This window comes from Botrytis byssoidea (genome assembly GCF_014898295.1).
Source record: "Botrytis byssoidea strain MUCL 94 chromosome Unknown BBYS_021, whole genome shotgun sequence".
Lineage (NCBI taxonomy): Eukaryota > Fungi > Ascomycota > Leotiomycetes > Helotiales > Sclerotiniaceae > Botrytis > Botrytis byssoidea.
The window spans coordinates 542,524-567,009 of NW_024065862.1; the positions used below are offsets into that span (position 1 = coordinate 542,524).

At 42.4% G+C, this 24,486-nt stretch overlaps 11 protein-coding genes across 11 annotated transcripts; 5 read left to right on the forward strand and 6 right to left on the reverse strand.

Annotated features, from left to right (window-relative positions):
• Window positions 1–335: 335 nt before the first annotated feature.
• Window positions 336–1,079, reverse strand: EAE97_009344 (uncharacterized protein; the record flags this gene model as incomplete). The annotated part of the gene is made up of 1 exon (XM_038879859.1): window positions 336–1,079. The coding sequence occupies one exon, from the start codon at window positions 1,077–1,079 to the stop codon at window positions 336–338; it is 744 nt and encodes a 247-aa protein (XP_038729415.1).
• An 842-nt stretch (window positions 1,080–1,921) lies between these two features.
• Window positions 1,922–2,640, reverse strand: EAE97_009345 (uncharacterized protein; the record flags this gene model as incomplete). Its single annotated transcript, XM_038879860.1, has 3 exons — window positions 1,922–1,989; window positions 2,039–2,369; window positions 2,419–2,640. The coding sequence occupies 3 exons, from the start codon at window positions 2,638–2,640 to the stop codon at window positions 1,922–1,924; spliced, it is 621 nt and encodes a 206-aa protein (XP_038729416.1).
• Window positions 2,641–3,639: 999 nt separating this feature from the next.
• EAE97_009346 (uncharacterized protein) lies at window positions 3,640–4,719 on the reverse strand (the record flags this gene model as incomplete). The annotated part of the gene is made up of 3 exons (XM_038879861.1): window positions 3,640–3,751; window positions 3,813–4,076; window positions 4,127–4,719. 3 exons carry the CDS (start codon window positions 4,717–4,719, stop codon window positions 3,640–3,642), a joined length of 969 nt encoding a protein of 322 aa, XP_038729417.1.
• Window positions 4,720–5,617: 898 nt separating this feature from the next.
• Window positions 5,618–6,776, forward strand: EAE97_009347 (uncharacterized protein; the record flags this gene model as incomplete). The annotated part of the gene is made up of 4 exons (XM_038879862.1): window positions 5,618–5,702; window positions 5,754–6,422; window positions 6,487–6,579; window positions 6,649–6,776. The coding sequence occupies 4 exons, from the start codon at window positions 5,618–5,620 to the stop codon at window positions 6,774–6,776; spliced, it is 975 nt and encodes a 324-aa protein (XP_038729418.1).
• Window positions 6,777–6,946: 170 nt separating this feature from the next.
• EAE97_009348 (uncharacterized protein) lies at window positions 6,947–7,783 on the reverse strand (the record flags this gene model as incomplete). The annotated part of the gene is made up of 1 exon (XM_038879863.1): window positions 6,947–7,783. One exon carries the CDS (start codon window positions 7,781–7,783, stop codon window positions 6,947–6,949), a length of 837 nt encoding a protein of 278 aa, XP_038729419.1.
• Window positions 7,784–7,831: 48 nt separating this feature from the next.
• Window positions 7,832–8,440, reverse strand: EAE97_009349 (uncharacterized protein; the record flags this gene model as incomplete). Its single annotated transcript, XM_038879864.1, has 1 exon — window positions 7,832–8,440. The coding sequence occupies one exon, from the start codon at window positions 8,438–8,440 to the stop codon at window positions 7,832–7,834; it is 609 nt and encodes a 202-aa protein (XP_038729420.1).
• A 347-nt stretch (window positions 8,441–8,787) lies between these two features.
• EAE97_009350 (uncharacterized protein) lies at window positions 8,788–10,119 on the reverse strand (the record flags this gene model as incomplete). The annotated part of the gene is made up of 1 exon (XM_038879865.1): window positions 8,788–10,119. The coding sequence occupies one exon, from the start codon at window positions 10,117–10,119 to the stop codon at window positions 8,788–8,790; it is 1,332 nt and encodes a 443-aa protein (XP_038729421.1).
• Window positions 10,120–12,043: 1,924 nt separating this feature from the next.
• EAE97_009351 (uncharacterized protein) lies at window positions 12,044–12,841 on the forward strand (the record flags this gene model as incomplete). The annotated part of the gene is made up of 1 exon (XM_038879866.1): window positions 12,044–12,841. The coding sequence occupies one exon, from the start codon at window positions 12,044–12,046 to the stop codon at window positions 12,839–12,841; it is 798 nt and encodes a 265-aa protein (XP_038729422.1).
• A 2,653-nt stretch (window positions 12,842–15,494) lies between these two features.
• EAE97_009352 (uncharacterized protein) lies at window positions 15,495–17,450 on the forward strand (the record flags this gene model as incomplete). Its single annotated transcript, XM_038879867.1, has 1 exon — window positions 15,495–17,450. The coding sequence occupies one exon, from the start codon at window positions 15,495–15,497 to the stop codon at window positions 17,448–17,450; it is 1,956 nt and encodes a 651-aa protein (XP_038729423.1).
• Window positions 17,451–18,415: 965 nt separating this feature from the next.
• On the forward strand, window positions 18,416–18,871 carry EAE97_009353 (uncharacterized protein; the record flags this gene model as incomplete). Its single annotated transcript, XM_038879868.1, has 4 exons — window positions 18,416–18,484; window positions 18,558–18,638; window positions 18,767–18,784; window positions 18,833–18,871. The coding sequence occupies 4 exons, from the start codon at window positions 18,416–18,418 to the stop codon at window positions 18,869–18,871; spliced, it is 207 nt and encodes a 68-aa protein (XP_038729424.1).
• Window positions 18,872–18,901: 30 nt separating this feature from the next.
• Window positions 18,902–19,212, forward strand: EAE97_009354 (uncharacterized protein; the record flags this gene model as incomplete). Its single annotated transcript, XM_038879869.1, has 2 exons — window positions 18,902–18,910; window positions 18,964–19,212. The coding sequence occupies 2 exons, from the start codon at window positions 18,902–18,904 to the stop codon at window positions 19,210–19,212; spliced, it is 258 nt and encodes an 85-aa protein (XP_038729425.1).
• Window positions 19,213–24,486: the final 5,274 nt, after the last annotated feature.

Below are 24,486 nucleotides of genomic sequence, written 5' to 3' on the forward strand. Positions count from 1 at the left end.
GACTTTTTTTTTCCGAAGAAAAAGGCGGTAGAGTGAAACTAATTATATATTGTTATTGGACTAATATAAGCATATGTAGTAACGTTATCCCAGACTGACGATTTTTCACAAAGAGAAAATGAGTATTGGCACGGTAATATGACCAATTTTTAGGCTCAAATATCCAATCGCTTGATGGACCTATCAGATCTCAATATGGCTCTTGTATCTCAAGAAGTTCAGGTTTATCGGAACAAGTGCTGTCGTCCGGTCGGGAGTGGATACTGATGAGAAATAAAAGCTAGAACTATTCTCTGGGAGACTGGCGTCTTTGAGCTGGTGCGGAATATGATTCCTCAAGTGCAATAGGGACGCTTGTCAATATCGACGGAAGGCAATGACCCTGTATCAAGAGGTTTTGTAGTTCCTGTAGCACCACCTCTTCCTCTTTTTAGATCGTCAGTCCGAACAAACCTTTCTTTCTCCAGTCCAACTCTCTTCGTGATCTTGCTATAAGAATCTTCGGTGAATCTCAAACCATAAGCATGCTTAGTGCCAGGATGATTCTTAGGCCTGAATGTTACGAAAGAGTCAATTTTGAGAGCGTATCTGTGCTGAAGCTGGAGGTAACAACGCTTGATAAAATTTATCCCACTGCGCTCAACGTCATATTTTAATCCATAACTATTTTCTTCGGGTCGCCAGCGACATTTCGGGCCAAAGGCGCAAGGGATGAGTGCTCCAGGATCTCCGCGTTTGTTCAGGAATTCCTGAAAGGTGCTGAAATCTTTGATCCAGGTTAGTCTACAGAAGTTCAATGAGATTTGAGGAAGCCTTGATCTCACAATTACAAAGGTAACATAAGTCACGTTGTACCTCTCTCTTACACCCAAACCCAGAGCTGGATGTCCATAAGAACCTTTCTCCAACTTGCAATTTTTTGCGGTATTACCACACCCATTTAGACACGCAGTATAGAAATTCGGGCAACGATTCTCCGAACAAATTCCTTCACAAACGTTTTTGGCTTTCTTTCTGCGTAATTTTACAATGCAGCCTGCCCCAAGCTTATTCTTCTTTCTTGTGATCTCTGATACCATGACAAGGTAAGATTTGGCGTGAAAATATGGAGAAGGTAAGTTTTCAGTAAGGACAAGTGGGTGTGTCGGAAACGCGAAAGGGAAATGAAATGAATGATAGGTGATCGACGCAGTTGAAGGTTCAATCCGCTGGAGATGTTCGAATTGTGTACAATAATTTTGACGCGGAGCCTTGAAGTATTTACAACCCACTTAACATGGTTTAATTCTCCTTTACCGAGTGCTTGAAACACGAAACAACCACCGGGGAGCTTCGAGATACCTGATCGCAAAAATCCACAACTAAATGGAACAGACAAGTGACTATTTCGTATAGTTCGACCCATATCCAGTAGCTATGATCTTCATGAAACGAGATATCACTATCACAACAAGTTGTTGAGCACTTTGCAATCAAGCTACCGGAACGATCCATTGTATTGAATGTGTCGACTGATGTGCTCATCGTGAACCGATCTACGAATCTTCTCGAAGACTACAAAAAATTACAAAACACTTCTCATAATACCAGTTTACGATTTTGGCAAGATAATAACCCCTATTTATAGTTGAGCCTGGTAGCTAAATGCAATAGCAGTCCTGCAACAACACAAACCTCGTCTTTAACCTCACGTTGGACCTTGGCGTTTTCCAGGGGTTCAAGATATTCCAAGATCACGCCGAAGATGTGGAATTTCACATGAATATTATCACGAGGAGGATTAGATTGGAATTTGAAGATAACGATGATCATTCTTGGGTGTAACAGACTTTACTGCCTGCAGCAAAGATTTAGAATAACACCTGAGCCATGTATGCAATATTCCACAGGACTGCTTCCAAACCGTCAATTATAGACCTACTTAGTTCTCTAGAAATTCATTTTCGCCTTCCGGGTCATCTCTCTCGAGCGCAGCAAACGAATTATGGTCTGTGTTCCATTAAATTATATACTTAAATGCAATCATTATCTTGCTTACCTTGAGAACATGAATTCAAGATTTGCAGTTGTTGGGCAAATGGCTGCGCAACTGCCGGAGGTGCTTGCAAGAACCCATTCAAGATGTCCGAGGTAGAATGATAGAATTCAGGGTCAAGACGTAGTCTTGCCATCAGGCTTGTGTATGATTCGCTGTTTAGTCTGTAATCACATGATCTTGCTCGCCCCCACTGGTGTCGATCAAATCTTGACAAGCTGAGCACAAATCTATGGCAAGTATGGAAATTACTTGTAGCCTCGAGATCTTGACCATTCTCAAGACAATAGCGTGGTCCGCATTGAGAGCGGCGATTACCACGATACAAACTCAACTAAGAGATCTTCATTAACAACCAGTGTTATCTTGCCTGAAAAACTTACTGCAATGAAACGAATGGAAGGATCTGGGTCATATCGATTGTGAATGTTTAGAACAACCGCTGGGTGATCAAACACGTTGATATTCATTAAGTGTCGCATACCAGTGTGACGTTGACAAAGGGGTCGTGAATCTCCATTAGTGGCATTTAAAGGTGGGAGCCACAGAATATATCCCACGCCAACTTTGTGTATCTGTAAAGCAGGTCCATATCTAGTGCTCATCTTGAATGGATATATATAAAATTGTTGGCATATTGGAAAGACAAAAGAGTCTGGGACAAGATATAAAATGCTAACCTGCCAGAGATATCGATCGGAATGACTTTTCTTAGTGAGGAATGCCAAATAATTATATAAAGTCATCCCACTTCATTCGACTCTACACGCCATCGCGAGAGTATAAAGAAATATTGAAGCAATTCCAGAGACGGCGACGGCCCAGGAGTATGAGGTGCACTGAGACCGAAAAGCAATTCTTGCCTCATTGTCTACATTAAAAAGTTCCAATTGCTTCCTTTCAGATGATTCTAAATAGAACTCCATTCAGTCAAGTCATGGACCCTATAGTTACTATACTATAGAAACATCTCAACATCATCAAAGAAACCATCGCACGGGTAACTTTCCCGACGCACAGTCCATCGAGAACAGAATCCGAAGATACATCTTTACTGACTCACCTGAATCAAATCGGTGTCTCCGGTGGTCTCTCAATTCGTGCCTAAATTCGCCTTCCTCACTGCTGACCCAATCCCCACTCCAATGACCACGGCCAAATCGACCAACCGCGACCGCGACCCTAGAATCTTCCAGCTTTGGAATGTCGTAGCCTTGCATCGATACCTTGTGCGCTCTGCAGAATCACAAAGAATTCTTGATTCAAATCCTAATCATGAGATAATATTCAAGACATTACAATTGTTGTGAATGTTTAAGGGTGAAGGCTTGATGTTGTTGATGTTGGTAGGAAGGAATTGGAAAATAAAATGTTGGTGTTGAGAATTTGCTCACGTGTGGAGTTTCAGCCACCAGCCAACTATGGCAAGTAAGCTACCTTTGTTGGTCGGAGTGTTCCAAGGTTAGGCGAGGTTAAAGTAACGACAGCAGTGTTAAATTACAAATTTTGATACCAATGTCTGTATGATAGGTATACAATGGAAAGCATTTTAAATAGGAATCATAAATATAGCAGAAGACCTAGAGAGAAGATGGAAAGACGCCCTAGCATCCTTGCCTAACGTTTGGGCGAATCTTCTCCAATTTGATGGACAACTGAGTCCACAGTTTCTCACCAGCTGCAGCACCGTCTTTGCTTGTTACAAAACTCGATTCCCTGTATTATATTGTAAGAGCTTATTTTATACATGCCAATCTCTTGAAGGTGATAAACTCACGATAAAAGTCCCCCATTACCAACATATTTTCCATGAGATTCTTTGCCAAATGAAGTTGCAAATACCAAACTTCTCGCACCTTCTTCAGTTGTTCTTCCCATACAATTTTCCACCTTCTTTAAAAAAATTGTGGCGATTTCATTTGCAAGATTGGGTTGACACCAACCTGGATGCACGGTGTTGAAGACAACAGGGTAATCTGTGCCATGTAGAGATACGAAATGACGAACGATGAGGATCTCCATGAGCTTTGACAAGTTGTACCTGTATAATATTTAGCCAAGTGGCATTCGTAAAGGAGACAGTCCATGTACCTATCATTCATACGAGCTGTTCCCTTATCATTTAAAGATTCGAATATATCATCACTTTTCCATTCCGCGAAATCACTAAGGAAGTGCAGATCGGAGGATACTACCGTCATATGTGGCGTTGTCCCAAAGTACTTTGCCGTCTCTTTTAATTTCGGCATCAATAAAAATGCCATTAAGAAAGTCGAAATAACATTAACCGTGATAGTCGACTCATTGTCCTCCGCAACGCGATATTCTTTGGTCAAAATACCCGCATTCAGGAGCATGACATCCAAACGCGGCAGAGTCTTTGCCTTCTCACAAAACTCAATGACAGATGCGTAGGAAGACAAATCAAGCTGCCATGTTTCTACGATATCTCCACTGATAGCGAAAGTCTGTTCCAGCTCGAGCTTGGCTTTATCTGCTTTTTCGAGGGAGCGACAAGCAAGAATTACCCGGGATGCTTTGAGTTTGGGGTAGTACTTCGCTGCTTCGAAGCCTAGACCTGTATTTCCACCGGTGATTATGATGGTCTTGCCTTGGAAAGAAGTGGTTGGCTTAGGCACCTTGACGATAAATTGGGAGTATATTAGTCGGAGTGCAAACGCCATTTTGAAGGAGTTGAGAAACCCGCGGTGGATGCTATATTTTAAAGCGGGGGAGGTTTTTTTATTAAAATGCCAAAGAGCCAAGAACTTAGAGAATTCTACTACACCATCTCACTTTCCAAGCAAAGAAGAGGAGACCTTGACAATTTCTCAACATCTCGGAATTCGACTTGAATTCATAAACCCGTTTGGCAGAGCATTGACATCGCCAAGAGTAAAAATTGGTACTCCAAAATGGAGGTAATTAAGTACATGAACTCCTAAAGTCCATTTCGGGCTGCATAATATCGCAAGACAGGTGTAAAGCAAACCGGAAATTTTATCAATCATGTCCTCAACGATGGAGGTATGTGAACTTCGGATTTGGAGATCAAAAACTGAATTTACATCCGACGCGGTCTAACGGCCGCTTGCGGACGCAATAACCGCATTGCATAAATCCGTTAGAAATCTAATAACTCCGTCATCAAGCAAACTTCTGGCTCATTAATCCGTTTGTTAAAATTCTCTGTCGGAATTACTGTTAATCTGTGGGTACTGAAATTTGAGTTTTCGGCCGAATTGTAGGTCTCTTCACTTGGACATTGGTAAGCATTTCGGACTGTATTCAATTGATACAGTCCATCAATGCAAAAATTTGGCAGTGACATCGATGATGTCAAGCAAATGCTGTGGATGGAGAACTGAATACCCTTCGCCGATGGATTAGGGCCCACAAAGTTTTGGATTGAGAAGGGAATGTGATAGAGGTCAAGAGCAATGAAACTATGTATATAAAGACTGCATTTCTCGATCACCAGAAAGTTTCTACCCATCAACACATCATCAACATCAACATTACAATCTACCCACCAATACATCTTTCGATAGTTCTCTATCTCGATCCAATACAAACAGCAAAATGGCCAGCCAAAAGCAATTCAACCAAGAGACCAATGGCGCTGAAGTCGTCACTTTATTCCCAAAGTCTGTCGCTGACAAGACATGTGAGTTTATCCTGTTCTCCCTTACACATGAACTTGCTCTGACATTCTTAGTTGTTATTACCGGCCCAACACCAGGCGGACTGGGAGCTCAAACAGCTTTGCTACTTGCTGCATCTAAGCCAGCAACTATTCTCCTCCTCGGACGCGACGAATCTAAAGCCGCACCTACCGTAGAATCAGTGAAAGCGGCTTCTCCAAGCACAACCGTTAAATTTGTTAATTGTGATCTCGGAAAGTATTCATCTATCAAAGCTGCAGCTGAATCTATTCTGGCCACCACTCCCAAGATCCACACTCTGATCAATAATGCGGGTGTCATGGCCCCAGCCGAATACAACACTACCGCCGAAGGTCTGGAGGTTCAATTTGGTGCAAACCACGTGGGGCATTTCCTTCTAACAAACCTTCTTATGCCAGCTATTATTGCTGCTGCATCTGAAGGAGCACGAATCGTCAATCTTTCCAGTATGGGATGGTCATTGGGCGAAGTTAGATTCGATGACTATAATTTCAATGACGGGAAAGACTATGACAAATGGTCAGGGTATGGCCAAAGTAAATCGGCAAATATTCTATTTACCGTTGAGTTGGCAAAGAGATTGAGAAGCAAAGGAGTACATGCATTTGCTGTTCACCCTGGCGTTATCATCACGAATTTGGTAAGAGAGATGGATCCGGAGAAAGATTATGGCACTATGACCGAACGTTTCAATTCCAGAGGTAATTCGGACTCCGAATTCCATCATTCAAGAATAGTCCAAGTTTTACTGACGAAACAATCAAGGATACATAAAGACGGATGGCTCATTCGCTTGGAAGACCTTAGAAGCAGGCACATCAACAACATTAGTTGCGGCTCTTGACCCAGCTTTGAAAGGTAAACACATCCCTATTCTCCAAATAACAACCCACACTTTCTCAATGCTAACACATAAAACTTATACAGACCACTCGGGTGCCTACCTTGCCGATTGTCAAATTGCTGAAACGGCAGATTATACTACCAATCCTGAGTACGCAGAGCGTCTATGGGCGCTGAGTGAGAAGCTCGTAGGACAAACATTCGATTTGTAAGGAGATTGTTCTACTAGAACCAATATAGATATAGACTCACCGATCTGAGGGAATAGTGTAATTTTTAGCAATTGATAGATTTTGCCATTCACCTTGCATATGTTTATACCGAACTGGATTTCTATTTGAGAGAGACAGATTCCTGAGAGAAGCAGGAGAAGTGATAAATTCTATCTAAAGATGCGTACCATCATCAAGCAATATGTGATACATATATTCCCCATAAATCGAACCCAATGCCCCAGTGTAATCGTCCCAATCATTGATAAACTGATCAAGTCTTTCAATATCCCGGGGTTATCTAATCCAAACCTTGCGAGTTCAATGAGTCGACGGATCCAATGACCTCTTCCGTATGTATCGTCCATATACGTCGGGTCCGCCTCCTGCATTATCCGGTCGAAATACTCTTTAACAATTGTTACATCCTTATTGTGGGGCAGATCTACAGGCGCGTCATAGTCACCGTCCCACGGATGTGAAAAGTAACTAGCGTATTCGAAACACTCCTCGTAGAACCAGAGCCAGTACCTGGGAGCTCTAGTCAGAACTAATGGCATGGACGTTACATCATCCCAATCAATGACTCCGCTAACTTCCCATTGACCAGATTCGGACTTTTCGACGAAAATGTGTCGAGGTTGGAGATCCCAATGCCATAGCACGTTTGTTGAATCAGATGATTTGAAAAATTGTCTCTCATCCATCTGCCGCAAAATAACTAGCAACATATCCCAGTTCGCATTTGCTTCTGTTCTGAAATCATGGTGGGCTGTCATCAGATGGAAGAGTGATGACGGTAAGTCTTCCTCAAAAGGAGGTGCGGTCTCCGTGTAATTCGGAGCAAAGCTATCGAATTCGATTCGCGGTGTTGAAGAGGCCATGAAAGTTGAAGTCCACGGTACAGTATGGGTTCCAACCAGTTTTCCCGGCTTATCTAGAGCGGTTCTCTCTAATTTTATGATGAACTTAGCAACAGCTTTCACAACTTCAAGTCTCTTAGACATGGGAAGCTGAGCGGGAATCTCGAAGAACAAATCGTCCAGAGGGATTCCTTAAACCCTCTCTTGTAGCACAAATGGTGGTTTGAGAGAATTTTCAGCGGTCGTATCTATGGCTAAAACCTTAGGTACGCGAAGGAATGCAAATCGTTGAAGCCACATAATAATTTCGGCCTGGTTTTGGATATCAGTCTGTTTCGACCATGCATCCCATTTTCGCGGGATCCGTAGAATACGTCGCTGAATCTCAGAGTCAATTTTGAACGACAAGCCAATCACCCGATTGTAATTTCCTCCATCCACATGCTCTATAGTTGATGGTTCGCCAAAGCCTATATCAATACACAACTGATTGACTTTAGTGCGGTATGTGTCAAAAGGTTCTTGCTCGTACATGTAGGTGGAGGATATAGTTGAGGGTTGGTTGGTTGTAACAAAGTTGTCGGAAACAATATCTTCATGGATAAAGTCATGATCTGGGGGATCACAATTCTCTGTACCAACATTTCCAACACTATTTGCGTGGCTTTCATCTAGCCTGGAATTGTTGCCGTTTTTATAACATTCCACGAGTGCATCGAGATAGGGATCGCAAATAGAATCACGAATTTGCACATTGTTAAATGTGATGCCCGAGGTCGGGCTAGAAGAACGGGAGTCCATGGGGGATGAGGATCGGAATGTAGTGCCGAGAGTGGCCTGTATCAAAAGCCTTCGGCTTAGATGTTGTATCAGGCTTTGAGATTCGACTTGAAATGTTTCTTGGGTAGTGGGCAATGGAAATGCAGACGTAGGGTATGGTGATAGAATCAAATCTCCAGAGAAAACTGCTAATCACACAACTGATTTTGAAATATTTGAAGGGGAAAAAAATAATGAAAAGATGGATAGTTATATATCCCATATCTCATTCACCATATAATGAACTCCGATACCAAAACAAATGACACTACTGTAGATACCATCAGGTGAATAATTGATAGCGAAGTGAATGTTTTTCAACCGTATTGTTACTCCCAATCATGTTCAACCATCCAAGCATCTTCTAATTGCAATCCAGATTCTTTAAGATCGCAACCTATGTGCCCCCATTTTTCTGAATATATCTCATCCGCACTCCGGATCAATATCTCAAGTGCTTGTTCGAAGCCCCGCGGATCGCGATGAAATGGCTCTCCTTGACCTCCTAACTGCCTTCGTTGCCAATGATTTCTGATGCTTGGGTCACTGTTTTTCCATTCCGCTTCGGCTTGAAACAACTTTATCAGATTTTGAAAGCCTTCTCCTCCCATCTTGTCTTCCGCCAATTTATTCATGTCAGCTGCCGTTTTAGGGGGCATATCTGGGTTGTATTTTCGACGAAAGAGCAAATTTAGATCAATTGTTCTTCCCACATCCATAATCCAGCCCGCCTCGGCCGTATCTAGGAAGACACCTGCCATCTGAAGCCTCTGATACATGTCGCAATCAGAGGAGTAATAGCTGATCATTGGATCCCATCCTCCCATTTTTACAAAGCTTTGCACGTTATTTAGCGCAAGCCAATCGTACTCGAAGAAACGAATTCCCCATCCATCGTATCCTTCCGCGTAATCAGGATCAAAGGTTCTCCGAAGTTCATCGACAGCTCGCATATATAGAGACTTGTGAGATGTTGCAGGATTACGTTGTTGATTTAGCGGTGCGTGGGTCAAGTCCTCGTCGGACAATACGATCACATCCATATGACTCCAGAAATAATTCTCCCATTCATTTTCAAGTGCCGTGTAAATATAGAAATTCTGAAGTTGGGAAAAGGTAAGAAGGGTTGGCGTCGAAATTACATTAACCCCAAAGACGTTTCTGAGTCGATTGACATTCAGATACGAAGGGTTCTGAAGTGTGATCTTTGGCTTAGAAGCAAAATTAGATCTCATTGTGCCAGTATTATCCACAACATATATGTCCTCTGCGGGCCACCCTGCAGTAATATACGATAAAACGCATTGTTGTAGTAAAGGCCAGTTTCGAGTGAAACCTATGAAGAGGGGAGTTTTCTCCGGAACATGCTCTTTGGGAGGTCTGTTCCAGGATGGTATGTCTGGAAGGGTTTTGTACTGAAAGGTATCGACAACTTGGCGTGAAGCATGCGAGCTCTCGACATTCAAAAGTTGTTTGTGAATCGGCCCTGGTGGTCGAGCTCTCACGGCCGGAGGTGGAAGGAATGGTTGTGATACGTCGAAGTCGCCATCCTGAGCAGCTTCAAGTCTTTGCGTTTTTAAATCTGGTGTTTTTGTCCATAAATAGAATATCAGCACGATATACAGCAGAAAGAGGACAGAGACGCCCTTGTACCTCGCCATTTTCAAGTGTTTCCGAGAAAAGTAAAAAACATAATGCTCTTAGAGAGTGTGCAGCTTTTGAGATACTAATCAAATTTATTTTAAGCTGCAAGTCCGACAAATTCGCATATGCTTACGACGATACTGTGGACAGGTATCAAAATAATTAAGCTCATAATGCGGGTACTGTTTCTGAAAGTCTCGCCCCTCATTCCTCTCTTTAATCAAATTTCTCCTGAATTCTGCGTTGAAACTTATTATTGTCCAAATCATCTCAGTCTGCGAGGGCTGCGATGCAGATTGGTCCCAATAGTCCTTTTCAGAGTTTAACACACCTCCAATTATACCCGATGAAGTACATCAGCGACAGCTGTGGCTATTGGGAAGATCGCTGTCCAGTAATCTATCTGTGGAGACTATGCCAAGTCGGGATCACTACTGTGGGCCGGTCCGTGTTAGCTCTCCACCTGGTGATGAAGGCATTTTGTTTTTATCCGGTGAGGAAGTGAGAACGGTTTCATATTTCGTTGATTGAGTTTGTTAAAGCAAACACGTCCATAACGCGAAAGTTTGTGATAGGGAAGGAATTGTCCATATCCACGTGACTTCGTTCAATCATCATATTGAGTATCAGCTGTAGGACTGAGATTGTCATGGAAACAAACATGGTTCGGACCACACTTTAGAGCACGAAACATATGATTCCATATTCGCATACGTTTTGACAGATCCACCCACGTGTAGATGTTTTTGTCACGTGGTAGCATAGAAACTCTCATGCCCAAAATCTCGGCTCCGAAGTCTTAAAGATACCGGACATAAAAACACAGAGGTGTGCCAAGATCCATGATGTGGAATCATTGAGTGGTCCGGAAAACTCCCTTAATCATAGTTGGACGCGAACCCCTTCACCGAGACGAGCACTTTCATCACAACAGATATTCGGGATAAAATACTGCATAGCCTACAGCCACCGCATTCTCCATCAGTTCATACGCACGAGATAAGAAGTAGACTCGGAGTAAAAATTGAGGCTCAATGATGTAATCGGAGATTGGAATCTTCTTCTGCTCAGCTAATTAGTCCATGAGTGTTCAAGATGTTGAGCCTCAAAACGAGGCGTAGCTTTGAGATCACATGATTTTTTCCTCCATTCAACCAATCAATTTCGTTCTCCCGAAGGATTGTGGCTCGTCCAATAAATCACAGCCCCGCTGCTTACTTCCACAACTTCGAAAGCTTGCACTTGTTGTGATTTACGAAATCTGCCTTGCGCCGAATTTTGGCTCTATGCGACGTGCCGTGCTTGCATTTTTTTTTGACATCTGCCTCTTCGTTTCGATGAACCAACCAATGTAAGTTTGCGAAAATCTGAGTGTTGAGTAATGCTTGGTTATCGCAATGACTCTACGCCTTAATTTCCCCTCATTTTGTACACATCTACCCCTAGGAAATGGAATCACGTAGACGTACTAGTCACAATGCACACCATAATCTGTCCTCTAGGTTCTAGGCAATCATCGCTACTGATTGTTTCCAGCACTATTGCTTCATGACTATTGGACAGGATCTGAGTCAGTTAAAAGTCATCGGCGAGCCAGTGGTGGATACCCGCAATTGCATCCCCTGATTTATTCACAATGCGGATGTTATCATGTGTGGCTGAGGCTTGGACTCACATTTCCCTTGATGATTGATGTGGTGAAAGGCCTCCGAGTTTTAGATTGTGCGATCCAATCCGACTTTAAAACCAAGACGGATTCCATCCATTGATCACATCCTTTCTTCTTATTTCTTCAAGCATTTCAGATTATACAAAGGGTCTCGTTTCATTCGACACAGACCACAGTAGGGCTGCATATTAGTTCGTCTATCCAGTCATTGAATTAGTCTCATTATTATCTACCACTACTATCACTCATCAAACACTTCCACAACCGCAACTATGTCTCCAACTGGAGTTGCCTTCCAAACACAAGTCGATACTCTTCTGAATGAGTTGTCAGACTGTATTGGATTTTGCCATCAGATCCGAGAAACTCGACGACTAGGTACTAAGCACGAGAATTTCGACAAGCTTCAAGACACCCTCCTCCACTCACACACCAACCTCTCAGTTCAATATGATACTTTAAAACGATGTTTCGGGCACCGGATGGCTGTCGGCGATGAAGCATCCATTCAACCAATGAACAAATGTCTCCGGGCAGTATCATCTGATATCAAAAGAAAATTGTATGAGATAGCCAATAAGACCACACAAACCTCCGGTTCTAGACAACTCCCTGGCTTCGGTACTCTTCTTCAGCACTGGAAACTCATTGAAGAAGATGCTTCCAACATAATAATCAGACTTTCACAACGTCTAATCATCACACCGCCTCCTTCAACTCATATTCCAATTCCCGCTACATCACCGAAACAAGAACCAAAAGTCAGATCAGATCAACAAATTGTTTCTAAAAGCGATTTCAATTTTCTGGTAGAACACATGCAGAAATCCTGGACAGAGACATGGAGCAACGAACAATTGATTTATGTCAACTATTATGATCAGAAGAACAAAGTTTACGAAAGGCCCGACGGATTCATCAAAGCGGTACCCACATCGTACAGACCTGCGAGGACGGAGACTGTATCTGGGCAAAGAACGAGGAACGATGGCTTGAATGAAAAAGAAAGGAGAGGTTATGCATTTGGGGGGTCGAATAGGGCTCAAAGGGAAGAGTTTTCGAGACAATGAGATCCATATTGTACAAGGAAAAGGGTGCGGTTTTCTGGAGTTGATGAGATACGATTTTTTTGACGCGGAATGAAGATATGGGTATGGTAACGATCTAGGCGGGGTGTTATTTGGAGTTTGATGCGGTATGAGTAAGGAGTTTGGGATCTCAGTATTATAGGACTAAGTCGCCAGCGTGCGCAGGGAATCTTGGATGACGGATATTCTTAGGGTTCAACATTTATTATAGTATATGCTTTGCGACTATCGCTTTTTTTTTGGAGAATGAAAACCAAACCATTATCTTCATTTCACATTTCCCACATGATTTCTGTACGTGAATATGTTTCAGGTGCCTGAGTTTACTGAGACTGCAAACGCGCTTCACGTAATGTATTCCGCTATACCCTAGAAATATTTAGGCATCACTAGGTACCCTCTACATGGTCTTCTTTCTAGCCCAGGTGTCTTTTGGGTAACAACATGTATTCAAAATGCTAATATGTTGTATCACTCAAATTCTTGCAAATAAACATAGAGAACACGTATTTTTTATACAAATCTTTTCGACTTGTAGCGATGACGAATTCAAGCTTTCGGAGAAGTCGTGACTTCCTGGATCGAATTGTGGGTGTTTGCTCAACTATTTGGTGGGTTGATAGAGGGAGTATTGAAACAAGCGAAGCACTCAATGCCCTGGTTCGATACAAATAATAAGCTTTCATTATTTCGATTCCAAGTAGACAACTAGCCTGAATTGTTTAGATTCGAAGAAGGCCATCAGTCCTGATTGTTGAAATTTCAAGTAAATAATCGGCCCTCATGATTTAGATTGAAAATAGACAACCTAATTGTTTCAATTCCCTATAGACAATCAGCAATTTTTGTTTCAACTTGACATAGACAATAAACCATCGACCACGAGGTTCAAGAAAAGATAATCATTCATCTGGTTTCGCAACTAGCTTATCATGGAGCAGGCACAGTTATTCTGACCATATAAAATCATTCTGGGTGACGCTAAAGCCTGAGTTTTTTTGGTACAGTGGCAAGAGGGTCTGGTGTGAGGTCATTGTTTATCAGTCCGCTCGGAAGTTTTATTTGCGTCGAGCTTCCGTACAAATCCTGCTAATTCACCATGGGATCGGTGGCATGAGCGAGGAAACAAGGGGCTTTTCCCTTGTGGTTCGGGTTTCGACTGTAAACGGGGTTGGAATTGTGGTTTAGAGGGTAGAGTGTGAGCCATGGTGATGATATCCGCGTTCAACATGTCATCGGAAATACTATCCACAACAAGCTTGTAGGTCTAGGCCGCTTCAATCAGGCTTGGATAGTCAAATCTTATGTGGTAAAAGGAGCACTGGACTGCAGACTGATCTTTTCGCAACTTGCGGAGAACAGTTTGAGAGCTGATTGCTCAGCTAATACAGTCTCCACGCTTTCGCGTCCTCTGGGCATAAAATCTCGAATTTATGACAACACTTGTTCCTCATACCTCTGCAACGCATCACAAATAGCTACAGCGTTACTCCACCGCGTTCAAGGCCTTGAGCGATGATTAAGGATCTCAAAACCCAATAATGAGCTGCTCATGTGAAATCGACATAGCTATGACCGGTGAATGAAAGGTTTGAATGATTCTCCGAGCTCTAATTCTTTGTAAATTCTTGGTACCCAGACCTTGGTTTCAGAAGATTTCTTTCCTTGAATTGCTCGGATTGTATGCCGGTAACAGCTCCCACTATGTAATGTAAGTTACACAGCCGTGTTGGACGATCATCTCGTCCTAAATTGGTTGGCAATGTTTGGATCAAGCCGATTGTAGCACTGAATTCGTGAATTGATACTGACGGGGCTTTTGGGAAGCTGGCAGAAGACTGGCAGCTCCTCTGATCTGATTCCAAACTCTGAAAGACCCAGTCCATGAATGCTCTATAACGACTGTTTTTAGGCTAGGAATTGGGCAGCTGGCAGGCAAGACTATCGTGCATTTGCAGGAAAATTAAAATTACTTCGCGTTGTTCAATCTTTTGTTATATTTGACAACGTTTTTTCAATTTATATTCAGGGTCTGGTTGAGCAATACTCGTAGAGGTGCATTGTTTTTGAAGTGCTGAATTTGGGTGTTAGACGCGACGCGTTTGGCAGGCGGTAAGATTAATTTCGGTGTGCAAGGGCACGTTATTTCCACCATTTACTTTACTTAATACTTTGTTCAAGCTCATGCGATCCAACTTACAACAGTTCAATTTCAAGATATCGCACGATATACCCATTATTGAAAGACAGAATGGAATCCGTCTAGCTACCGCTAAGGTTGGTTTTTATACATAACACCGGCATACCCACGCGGAACGGGTCTACAGCTTGTCACTTTAGGGCCCCAGTCATTCTAGTACTTTTGGACTTTACAAGATGTGTTTAAACTAAGAAGCTTGGAAAGCAAATAACTTTATGATCTTACCATGGTTTACACGCAGAAGCAATCAGATCCCTCTGCCATACGATAGATTCAAAGACTTCCTTGGGAAATCTGAGAAATCGCCCAAAAGCTATCAAGACCCACATATGAAAGAGGCTGAGAGGCGTGGCACAAAAGTGCATCAGCTTTTCATGTAACCCAAATCAATGATTCCTTTTCTAGTCCTCTCGTTATACTTCTTCATCATTTATCATGTCGTCGCCTTACGCAGATCGTCCGCTCCTGCACCCCGATAAGCAAATCAGATTGCTTCGGCTGGAGCAATCATCACCTGATGGCGATGACTATTGCTTCAGCTTGACGGTTCACAACTTTTGCGATGATGTGTATCAGCCACGATACATTGCCATTTCGTACACTTGGGGAGATTTTGTCCCACTCATGCCGATAATTGTAAATGGTAAAAGGATGCGAGTGCGATTTAATTGCTGGTATGCTCTGTGGCAGATGAGACACCATGGCGTCACCGATTATTTGTGGATCGATTCATTGTGTATCAATCAAGATAATAATGAAGAGAAGAACTTTCAGGTGGCTATCATGGGTTTGATATACGAATCAGCATTGTGGGTCGCCAGTTGTATTGGTACTGGTGACACGATCGGTGCCATACAGCCCACCTCAGCAAGCGATGGCGGCGAAGAGGTTAGGATCGCCAGGGAGAAACTTCGAGGAAGGTTTGATCAAATATCATATTTTGATAGAGTATGGATCAAACAGGAAATTATTCTTGCGCGCGATATCACGCTTTTCTACGGATTGAAAAGCGTCTCGTGGGAAGATTTTAACACGTTAATGAGTATTGAGCAAAGATTTTCGGGGCAAAACTTAGAAGAGAGCGCCGATTTTGGTATGTCCGATGTTTTGGAGAATTCCGGAGATGCTTCAAGCAGTTTTTACCGCTGGGGTCAAATACGGGAGTATTCCATTCAGGAAGCCGAGATGAATTCTACTACCCTACAACTGTGCAATCATCGCTCAAACTCAAAATCTGGTACATTCGTGGATTTAGTTTTCCGGTATAACACAGCAAAGGCTACCAACCCCAGGGATAAGATATACGCACTTCTCTCTCTGCTCCCAAAGGAGGATCTCATCCGACAAAATCTAATAATTGACTACGAACAACCTACATTTCATCTGTTTCACGCCGTTGCAAGATTAGTGTATAGTACATATGAAGATTTAGAAATTGGACAGAAGCATCAGGTCCTTGATTTGATCAGGGAATGGCTAGACATCAACGAGCATAATCTGGAAATGGATGAATACTTGAGATCAATTCCACCTTCACCATCAGACTGGCTACCTTCTTCGACCTCAGATTTGACTAATCCCTGGCTTAAAGCAATCGACCCTCATATCAGACTTGATATTAAGGAATTGTGCCAAATCCCTCAACAGAATGAACTTCACGCCAATCTTAACATTCAAGCTGAGGAGTACGCGCCTTTAACATTGCTCGAACATATAAATACGTGGCGGCAGGAAAATGAGAAATGGTCTAAGGAGCATATCAATGAACTCTTGCCTGCCAATCTTAAGACATCAAGAGTTACCATCATGTGGCCGAATCTACAGGCGGAAATTTTTCCAGCCATGAAAGAGTTTCTTGTCAATGCAGATGTTCGAGACGGAGATTCCATTGCAAAAGTCGTTTGGGGTAGATCCGAAATTATATACAACGCCGCAGACCATTGGACTGCGGCATATGCTGTTTTGCGCACGGTGAAAGTTAAGGACATTGACAACGAACTAGGCAAAGATGATGACTCTATCATGGATACCTCTGACGACGTTCTCGACGGCTTATCAAATCGCAAGTCAGAACAAGAGCAAGGCGCTGATGTTCTTCTCACACTCCATAGCTGGGCTATTCCGGTTAGCCAAGACCTTAAAATTCTGACAACAGGTGAAAATTCGGATCTTTCTGACATATACCGGAATCAAAATCCGGGCGTATTAATCCTACATCATCGAGACGCCTTGATACCGCTGATTTTGAACGATAGACCATTACATGCATTGCTGTATCCCGCCCCCGCTGGATCATACTTATCAACTATTCAATTAGACAACAATGTGGAATGCAAATCTAGTCCTCGTTTGAAACAGTTATCCGACTATATCAGTGACGTGTTTGGGTGAAGTTCGGAAGAAATGGGATCTGAATATGGTGTTCTGGATCAACAGTAACAAAAATTGTGCCTGACAATATTTTAATGTCATTGAAATTGCAATCAAGCAATGAATCATTCTTGTTTGTTAATGTTTAAGGGTCCTGAAACGCGCATCAAATATACCTCTTTCTACATATGCCGATTTCAAATGTGGTGAACAGCTCTCGATCAGTTTACTCTGTTTTTCATTTGCGCAAACAACATCCTCCCGAAATTAATTGTCACCGAGCACTGCACATTTGGCAGAGCAAAAATATTACTCGATAATTTATCAGGCAATTTGGAGGAAACCATCAACCGGCATGTAGCCAGTTACCAATCTAATTTTAATGGAGCAAAACTTCCCAGAAAGGTCAACCTTTATATGACCTCACCTCAAGAAGAAATTCCAACTCTAAGGATCTCGCAACTGCTCTGACAAATATCTCATGAGGCTCTCAAACTCAATTTTTACTCCCTATAATGTCAATCACTCACCTGGGTTCGAAAAGTTCAAGATATATAGACTATCCTAGCAGTATTGTAGTGTTCTCTAAAGAACACAACGCGGGATGCGAAACCTGGTATGGTTGTTACATCTTTCGGACAGAAGAAATCATCTGCTAGGTAAACTTTTAAACCCATTTTACACATATCAGAGGCATATTTCAACCTATCTGGTTAAATATTGTTGTCTTCAAAGGTGCGTAATTGTCGCGAAATCTTTCATCACTGTCAAAAGCTTAACTCAGCCATATACCCTCTAGACCTCACTTCTGGAAGATATATGAAAAATCCTAGAAAGAAATTGGTTTCCTTACAATACCATCTCCTGGTGTTGAGGTTTCGAATGCACAAGCAAGTCTGCATCTTTTGCTTCCGAATCCGTCTCATGAGCCTGTTCAGCGAATTCCCGTTTTGAAATCGACTTTCAGTAACTTCATTACAAGAAGAATGGGTCTTTATACAGGAGACATGGAGTTATCTAGCTCTATCGCGGGAAAGGGTAATGAAAATGTCCAGGTGAGATTTCGTTGGCCAACTATGGCCGGAACACAATTCAGTAACTAATATGGGATCTTTACCGATACTGCAGAGGCTTATTATTGGTCTTCCAAACCGGGGCAACTCTTGGTCATCTGAGCATCATGATGGACCCCACCTAATCCCTGCCTTTGTCCGTCTTTCAACATTCTCTGAGCCAACTTTCCTTATTTATTGGTCTTCGTTCAAATCTTTATTTCTCTTTTTATCATATCTTCTTGAACCAGGCAATCCAACGCAAGTGACCTCATTCCATGATAGGACTTATTAGCAGAACAGGTGTGTCTAGCTACTGATTTTCTGTTTTATTACTAATTAATACAACAGTTGAAACCTGAGTATATCATACTACTGCATACCCGATAATAATAACTTGTTGAAATCCAGCTTATCGCAATGCCTGATGTACAGCTCCCCTTCGTTACTTCAAATTACAATTCTAATATAAGATATTTTAGGGCAGACAAACAACCAATGGGGATTACGAAGATATCTCGTGGTACACATTCGCCGATATTGATCAACCTAGATTGATGTCGTGGGAGGCTAGATCTGATTCTGATCGTAGCTATATAGGCATTGGAACAAATAATGTAATTTCGACTCATTTTAACACAAGTGTATCTCAAAAAGATTACGAGCTTCCTAGCGGGTGGATAGTGCTTGTAGCAGATTTCAAGAAATTTAAATTAGTGATGAAAACTTGAAGATTATATGGTCTTGGGAAGCGTTGTGTTTAGGAGTGCTTTTTCTCAGTATCATCTTTCATTTAGGCTGAGAGATGGTGAGGAAGGAAGTTTGCGAAGTATATTGAAAAACGCTCATTGACAATAGAGAGAGAAAGTGGCGATGGTAAATATTTCAGAGATGGTATTCATTGATTGTCCCAGAAGTAAATATCTAACTTGAACATGACGAGACCTTTGAATTGTCTGTTAACAAATCAACCTTTCTTTGCGGAAACTGCAACTTTGTGCTAGCCATAGACCGCAGAAAATTTCTTTCCTGAGCTCTATGAAGAAGTGCTTAAGAAGAGACCCACTGGCACTTTATATACACATCGAACACGCTCGTCTACCTGATTATACCACAGGAAATCTCTCGAAGTGAATCAATCATCAACATAGACTATTAACCAATCTATCTCCATTCACTATCCTCATACACAACTACATCAACACTTCATCCATTCACCACTATCTCCATACCAATTATATAACTCTCGGGTAAAAGAGAAAGTATAAGATACCTATTTAAGTCTCCGCCCTAGTAAAGATTTCAGTTCTTTAAAAACGGGCCGCAAGCCATTCCTGTCGCACGAAGGGCAATCATCAACCGGGATGTGTGGGATATGATTCCATATATGTTTATGATCTCAGAAATTCAAGTATTCACCTAGATATGTGTGGCAGCCTCGAGCAGGGAGGGGTCTTTCTCGAGTTAAAAGTCGTCAAAATATGATAAATTCTGGCAACAAGAAGCTACCAAATATCAATCATTGCATTAGCAACAGTCATCCAACAACCACAAGTGAACATCAAGCACAGCATATACCGTAGCAGGAATTCTAGCCATCTGCCATTACATTCATCAGCTTATTGTATAGATCTGGAACTATCCCAATCAGAATGCACTGCCCACCGGTACCAAACCCCCATTCCGTGGCCGCCGCATTATCAAGCATGCCATCTTTTTGGGGTTGCTTTATGAAAAATTGAAAGTATCAAGGAGATAGATGATTATATACTCTCAACTCCCCTTTTCTCGCCTGAAAAATTCACCAAAAGGTTTAATGAATACTCATCCATTCACTCACGAATCTTCGACGAAGCTCCATTCTCCACTAGAAGTGAGTCCCGACACGAAGTTGATAATCCGAGTATAAGAGTCCTACATCTTCCCTTTCCATTCTGCTCATCTAAAGCAGAAAATCATGCATGACCATGCAGAATGGGTGCGGTATTTATTGACATTGCAGAATCCGGGTCGCTCCTCGCATTTCCGCATGTAGAAGTTTACACGATTCTTTGAACTTTCGAGGAGATGTAGAGATGGATATTGACATTGAGAGGAGGACATTTCTGTTGTCAAACGATGCATAAGATTTAGCAACGTAATTAAAATTCCGACAGTGAAAATAAAGCTTTCGTAGACGACAACATGAATGAGAAAAAAGATGCATACAAGAGACTTCTTGCTAGCAAAGACACAGTTCTCAAGTCATGTAAATCAACATCCAGAATTGAAGCATATTGATGAGAAGGAAGAGAAATCGAATCTCTGTTTTGTCCACACCTCAAAACATCGGATTGCGTTTTTTATCACGAAGAAAGAGAATCTAAGCTCCCAGGAACTTTATATGCCTCAGGACAAGAGCCAGTTATATGTTGTAGCCACAGCGGCAGTGAATACACGAAGAGAGATCATTCATCTGATAAACGTCATTACATATAATCGAGTAGAAGAGTCCCAAAGCGGTCCATTTTCGAGATGCATACATCAATGTCACGATACCTCTCTCTCATCAATCCAGAACGAACACAGCCAGCCAGCCAGCCAGCCAGCCATTCCGCTCCAAATCCTCCACCCAGAGACCATCCATCCCCATCCCTATCCCCACAGATCTCAAACCTCAACCTCAAAGCCCGAAAATCATCTTCCCGCCACGAACCTTCCATCCAGCCAGCAATATCTCATCACCGCAAAATCCCAACCTCGATCTCCATTCACCACGAAAATCCATACTATCGATGCTATCCAATCCAATCCCATCATATGCAATCCCTCGACCTACTCCACAAACCTCATTCCCGGGATGCGATTTAAACTTAGTAGCATGGGTACCCCTCCTCGTATACCTTAAAAAACGAGAGAGAGAGAGAGAGAGAAAAAAGAAAAAAAGAAACCTTAACGCCGATCATCATTCCCAAGAACCTTACCTTCACAATTCCATCCCAAAACCCACCCAAGAACCTCATCTCCAGGATACGATCTGCAATCTGCTTTTGATACACCTTCAGCATCTCTTTATCGATCTCGGGATCTAATTTTCCTCCTCTATCTTCTATCTTCCACCTTCTATCCATCAAATAGTACCCATCAAATAGCATCCATGTACCTAGAATAACACACTCTCTTTGTAATTGTAAATTTGTAAATAGTGAATATCTAGACTTCCAGACTATTCTCTTTCCCTACGGAATGGGCTTTTTCTCGAAATGATATGAGGTCTAGAATTTAGACTTTATATTCTGTGTGGGATGGGATGGATAGATGGACCGTGACACACACAAATACCAGATAGATAGCGAATTCTACTTCAAGTCTCAACAATCTAGGTAAATACGAATAAAAGAAAGAAAACAAGAACAAACAAAAACCCCATCACCCAAGCAAACCCCCCATTTTCTTCTTCCCGCCGGCTCTGAGCGCGAACTACTGAGCCATGCGCATCCGCATAGTGCGTGTTGTGCATACAGTGCATGAATACTAGTATAGAAAACAGGGTTTCCTGGCATGCATGTGTGCATGCACCGGTATTTTATTGCTGAGGGTGGGTTGGGGAATGGAGAGAGAGGTCTTTGTAAAGCTTATTTATCTTTCTCTTGCGAATTTCGAAAGAGATAGCGTGGTGATACTCCACTGACATGTTATTGCAAATGATTGTCAATAAAGAAGTACCTACATTGCGCGCCATGGAAAACCGAGAGCCGAGGCTCGCACTATAATTCCCGTCTCGTGCAACCGCGACACCAACAGAAAATTAGGGTATAAGACAAGAAAGAAGACTGCGAATAAGTTTAAACATTAGGAATGGAGTGTATTACCGTGAGGGAAAATCGATAGATGGATCCTGGCAGTCCAGTTCCTACGGGTCAAGATACGAAATCAGCGAAGAGAATCAAACCTTTCGCCGGCCCACGTACACGCGACGATCAAACCCCATCATGCACTTAAATCGGAGGCCCCGACGCGGCCCGGAAGAAATATCCCGCTGCGGCTAGTGCTGTAATCGATCATGCATGCATGCAATGTGAATCACTTCCCCGCTGCCCCTTTTGTCATGGTTGCCTATCCTAGCCTATCGAATCGCGGATCGTCATAATATGCAAGTCACAAAATTTATGTCGAGAACCATTCTGCAAAAACAGGGTATTGCACAAATCCGTCTCCATGCGACCGATGGCAGGAGAAGAGGCTAGCTAATCAGGTCGGACGGAAGACTTCTAGACCTATATGTGAGGATCTTATAACCGTGCACTAATAGAGTATGATTATAGTTGTAGATCATGATGAACCATCGATATTTCTTCGCAAACTACCGGATTGCAATTTCAAGCTCAAACGAAGTGATGTGACACTTTTTTGGCTGTATGATGCGCTGGGAAAATATCTGACGTGGTTGAAGACTTGAAGAGCTATGATTCTCCAAGAGACTTTGCACTTGAAGGTATTACGTAAATGATGGATGAGTGCGGGTGGGACAAGACCTTTGCTTATATGCAGTGCAGGAAGTTAAGCGGCGGAAGGATCCACGCGGAAGAGTAGGCCATAGAAATAAGGAATGACTCGTAGAAAATGCAGGAGAGTGGAGATTTCAATCGCGGTGCACCAAGTGCAGCAAATACATGAATAACATGAATTCCGATTCACCAATTATTTTTCCTCCGCAAAAAGAAGCAAGATAACTAAGATTCCAAGAAGCAGACTCGTCGTTTCGAGTGCGATTTGACAGCTGGGAGGACCCCAACCCACTACGCCTAGTACAGAAGGGCGTCTGTCAAACAAAAACGCCGCTTGAGAAGAGATGAACGCAAGTGAGAAATAGCATATGAACGAGCGTGCGTGCGTCCTCATGTGCGCGATTCGATTGGTGAGAGTAGTCTTACGCACTGATACTCTCTACCCATAGGGATAGTAACTAGACTTTGAAGAGTGATGGTGAAACGAGAATCTGCTCACGAGAGATTGAAATGCGATATCATTATCGTACATGTATAAAGAATGAAACATAGGAGATAGTAGGATATCAATTCGCACAATGACTCATATTCCCGATGATAGCGGAATAAGATGGAGATCTGGGTATTGAGACTGTTTCGTATGAGGTTTCAGATTATGACGATCTCTCTACAGAAAGCATCATAGAATATACCCTTTCCCTTCTCAAAACAGAAACTTTAGCCCAATGCCGTTCCGGCAGTTGTTTTGAGGCGTGGAGTTGTGGCTCATGAGTCAATTTGTAAGACAAAACTCCTTTCATTGTCGTCAGGAAAAGAATGCCTATATGGGTCGCATGGCAGTAACAATGGAGCAATACTAGATCGAAATCGCTAGGAGAGAATGGAAGTATCTCGGGATCATCACGAACTGTGTGCCGTATTTTTCTTGGTATTTGTATTTGGAAGCCAGTGTTTAAAGATGTGTGTGGTATCGTTTCCATGAAGACTAGGAGAATTTATCTTAGGAAGACCCCTACTGCGTAGGTAGTGTTGACGATGATACATAGAAATCACAGACAAAAGGCTAGACAACAGAATAGCCACATGCTAACCTTCAATCCGAAAAAAGCACGTAGGCACGAGACATCGAAACTAACCGCCTTCGCCACTGAGCTCCAAAAAATGTGCTTCATCACTATTAACTAATAAGCGTGGGAAAAACGTGACATTCAACTCGCGATGCCAATCTCGACGCCATAGTCAGAAGCTAACACGGCGATCACACGGTAAGAGTAAACTTATCTAGACTACTAAATAAGTCTCTAAGGCTTGAGAAACTAAATACGGGACATAGTGATGCCTCTAGAAAACCCATCCTTTAGGGCCTTAGCTTAAGGGTCCGCCTATCTCTTCAGTGGTGGTGTAAAGCACTAAACACACGCTATCAAAGTCTAACCCAGACCCTTGGAATTCGGAGTATTTGATTTGAGATATGGAAATGTTAACAGACTTCTGCGCTTGTTTTGTTCGAAAAACCAT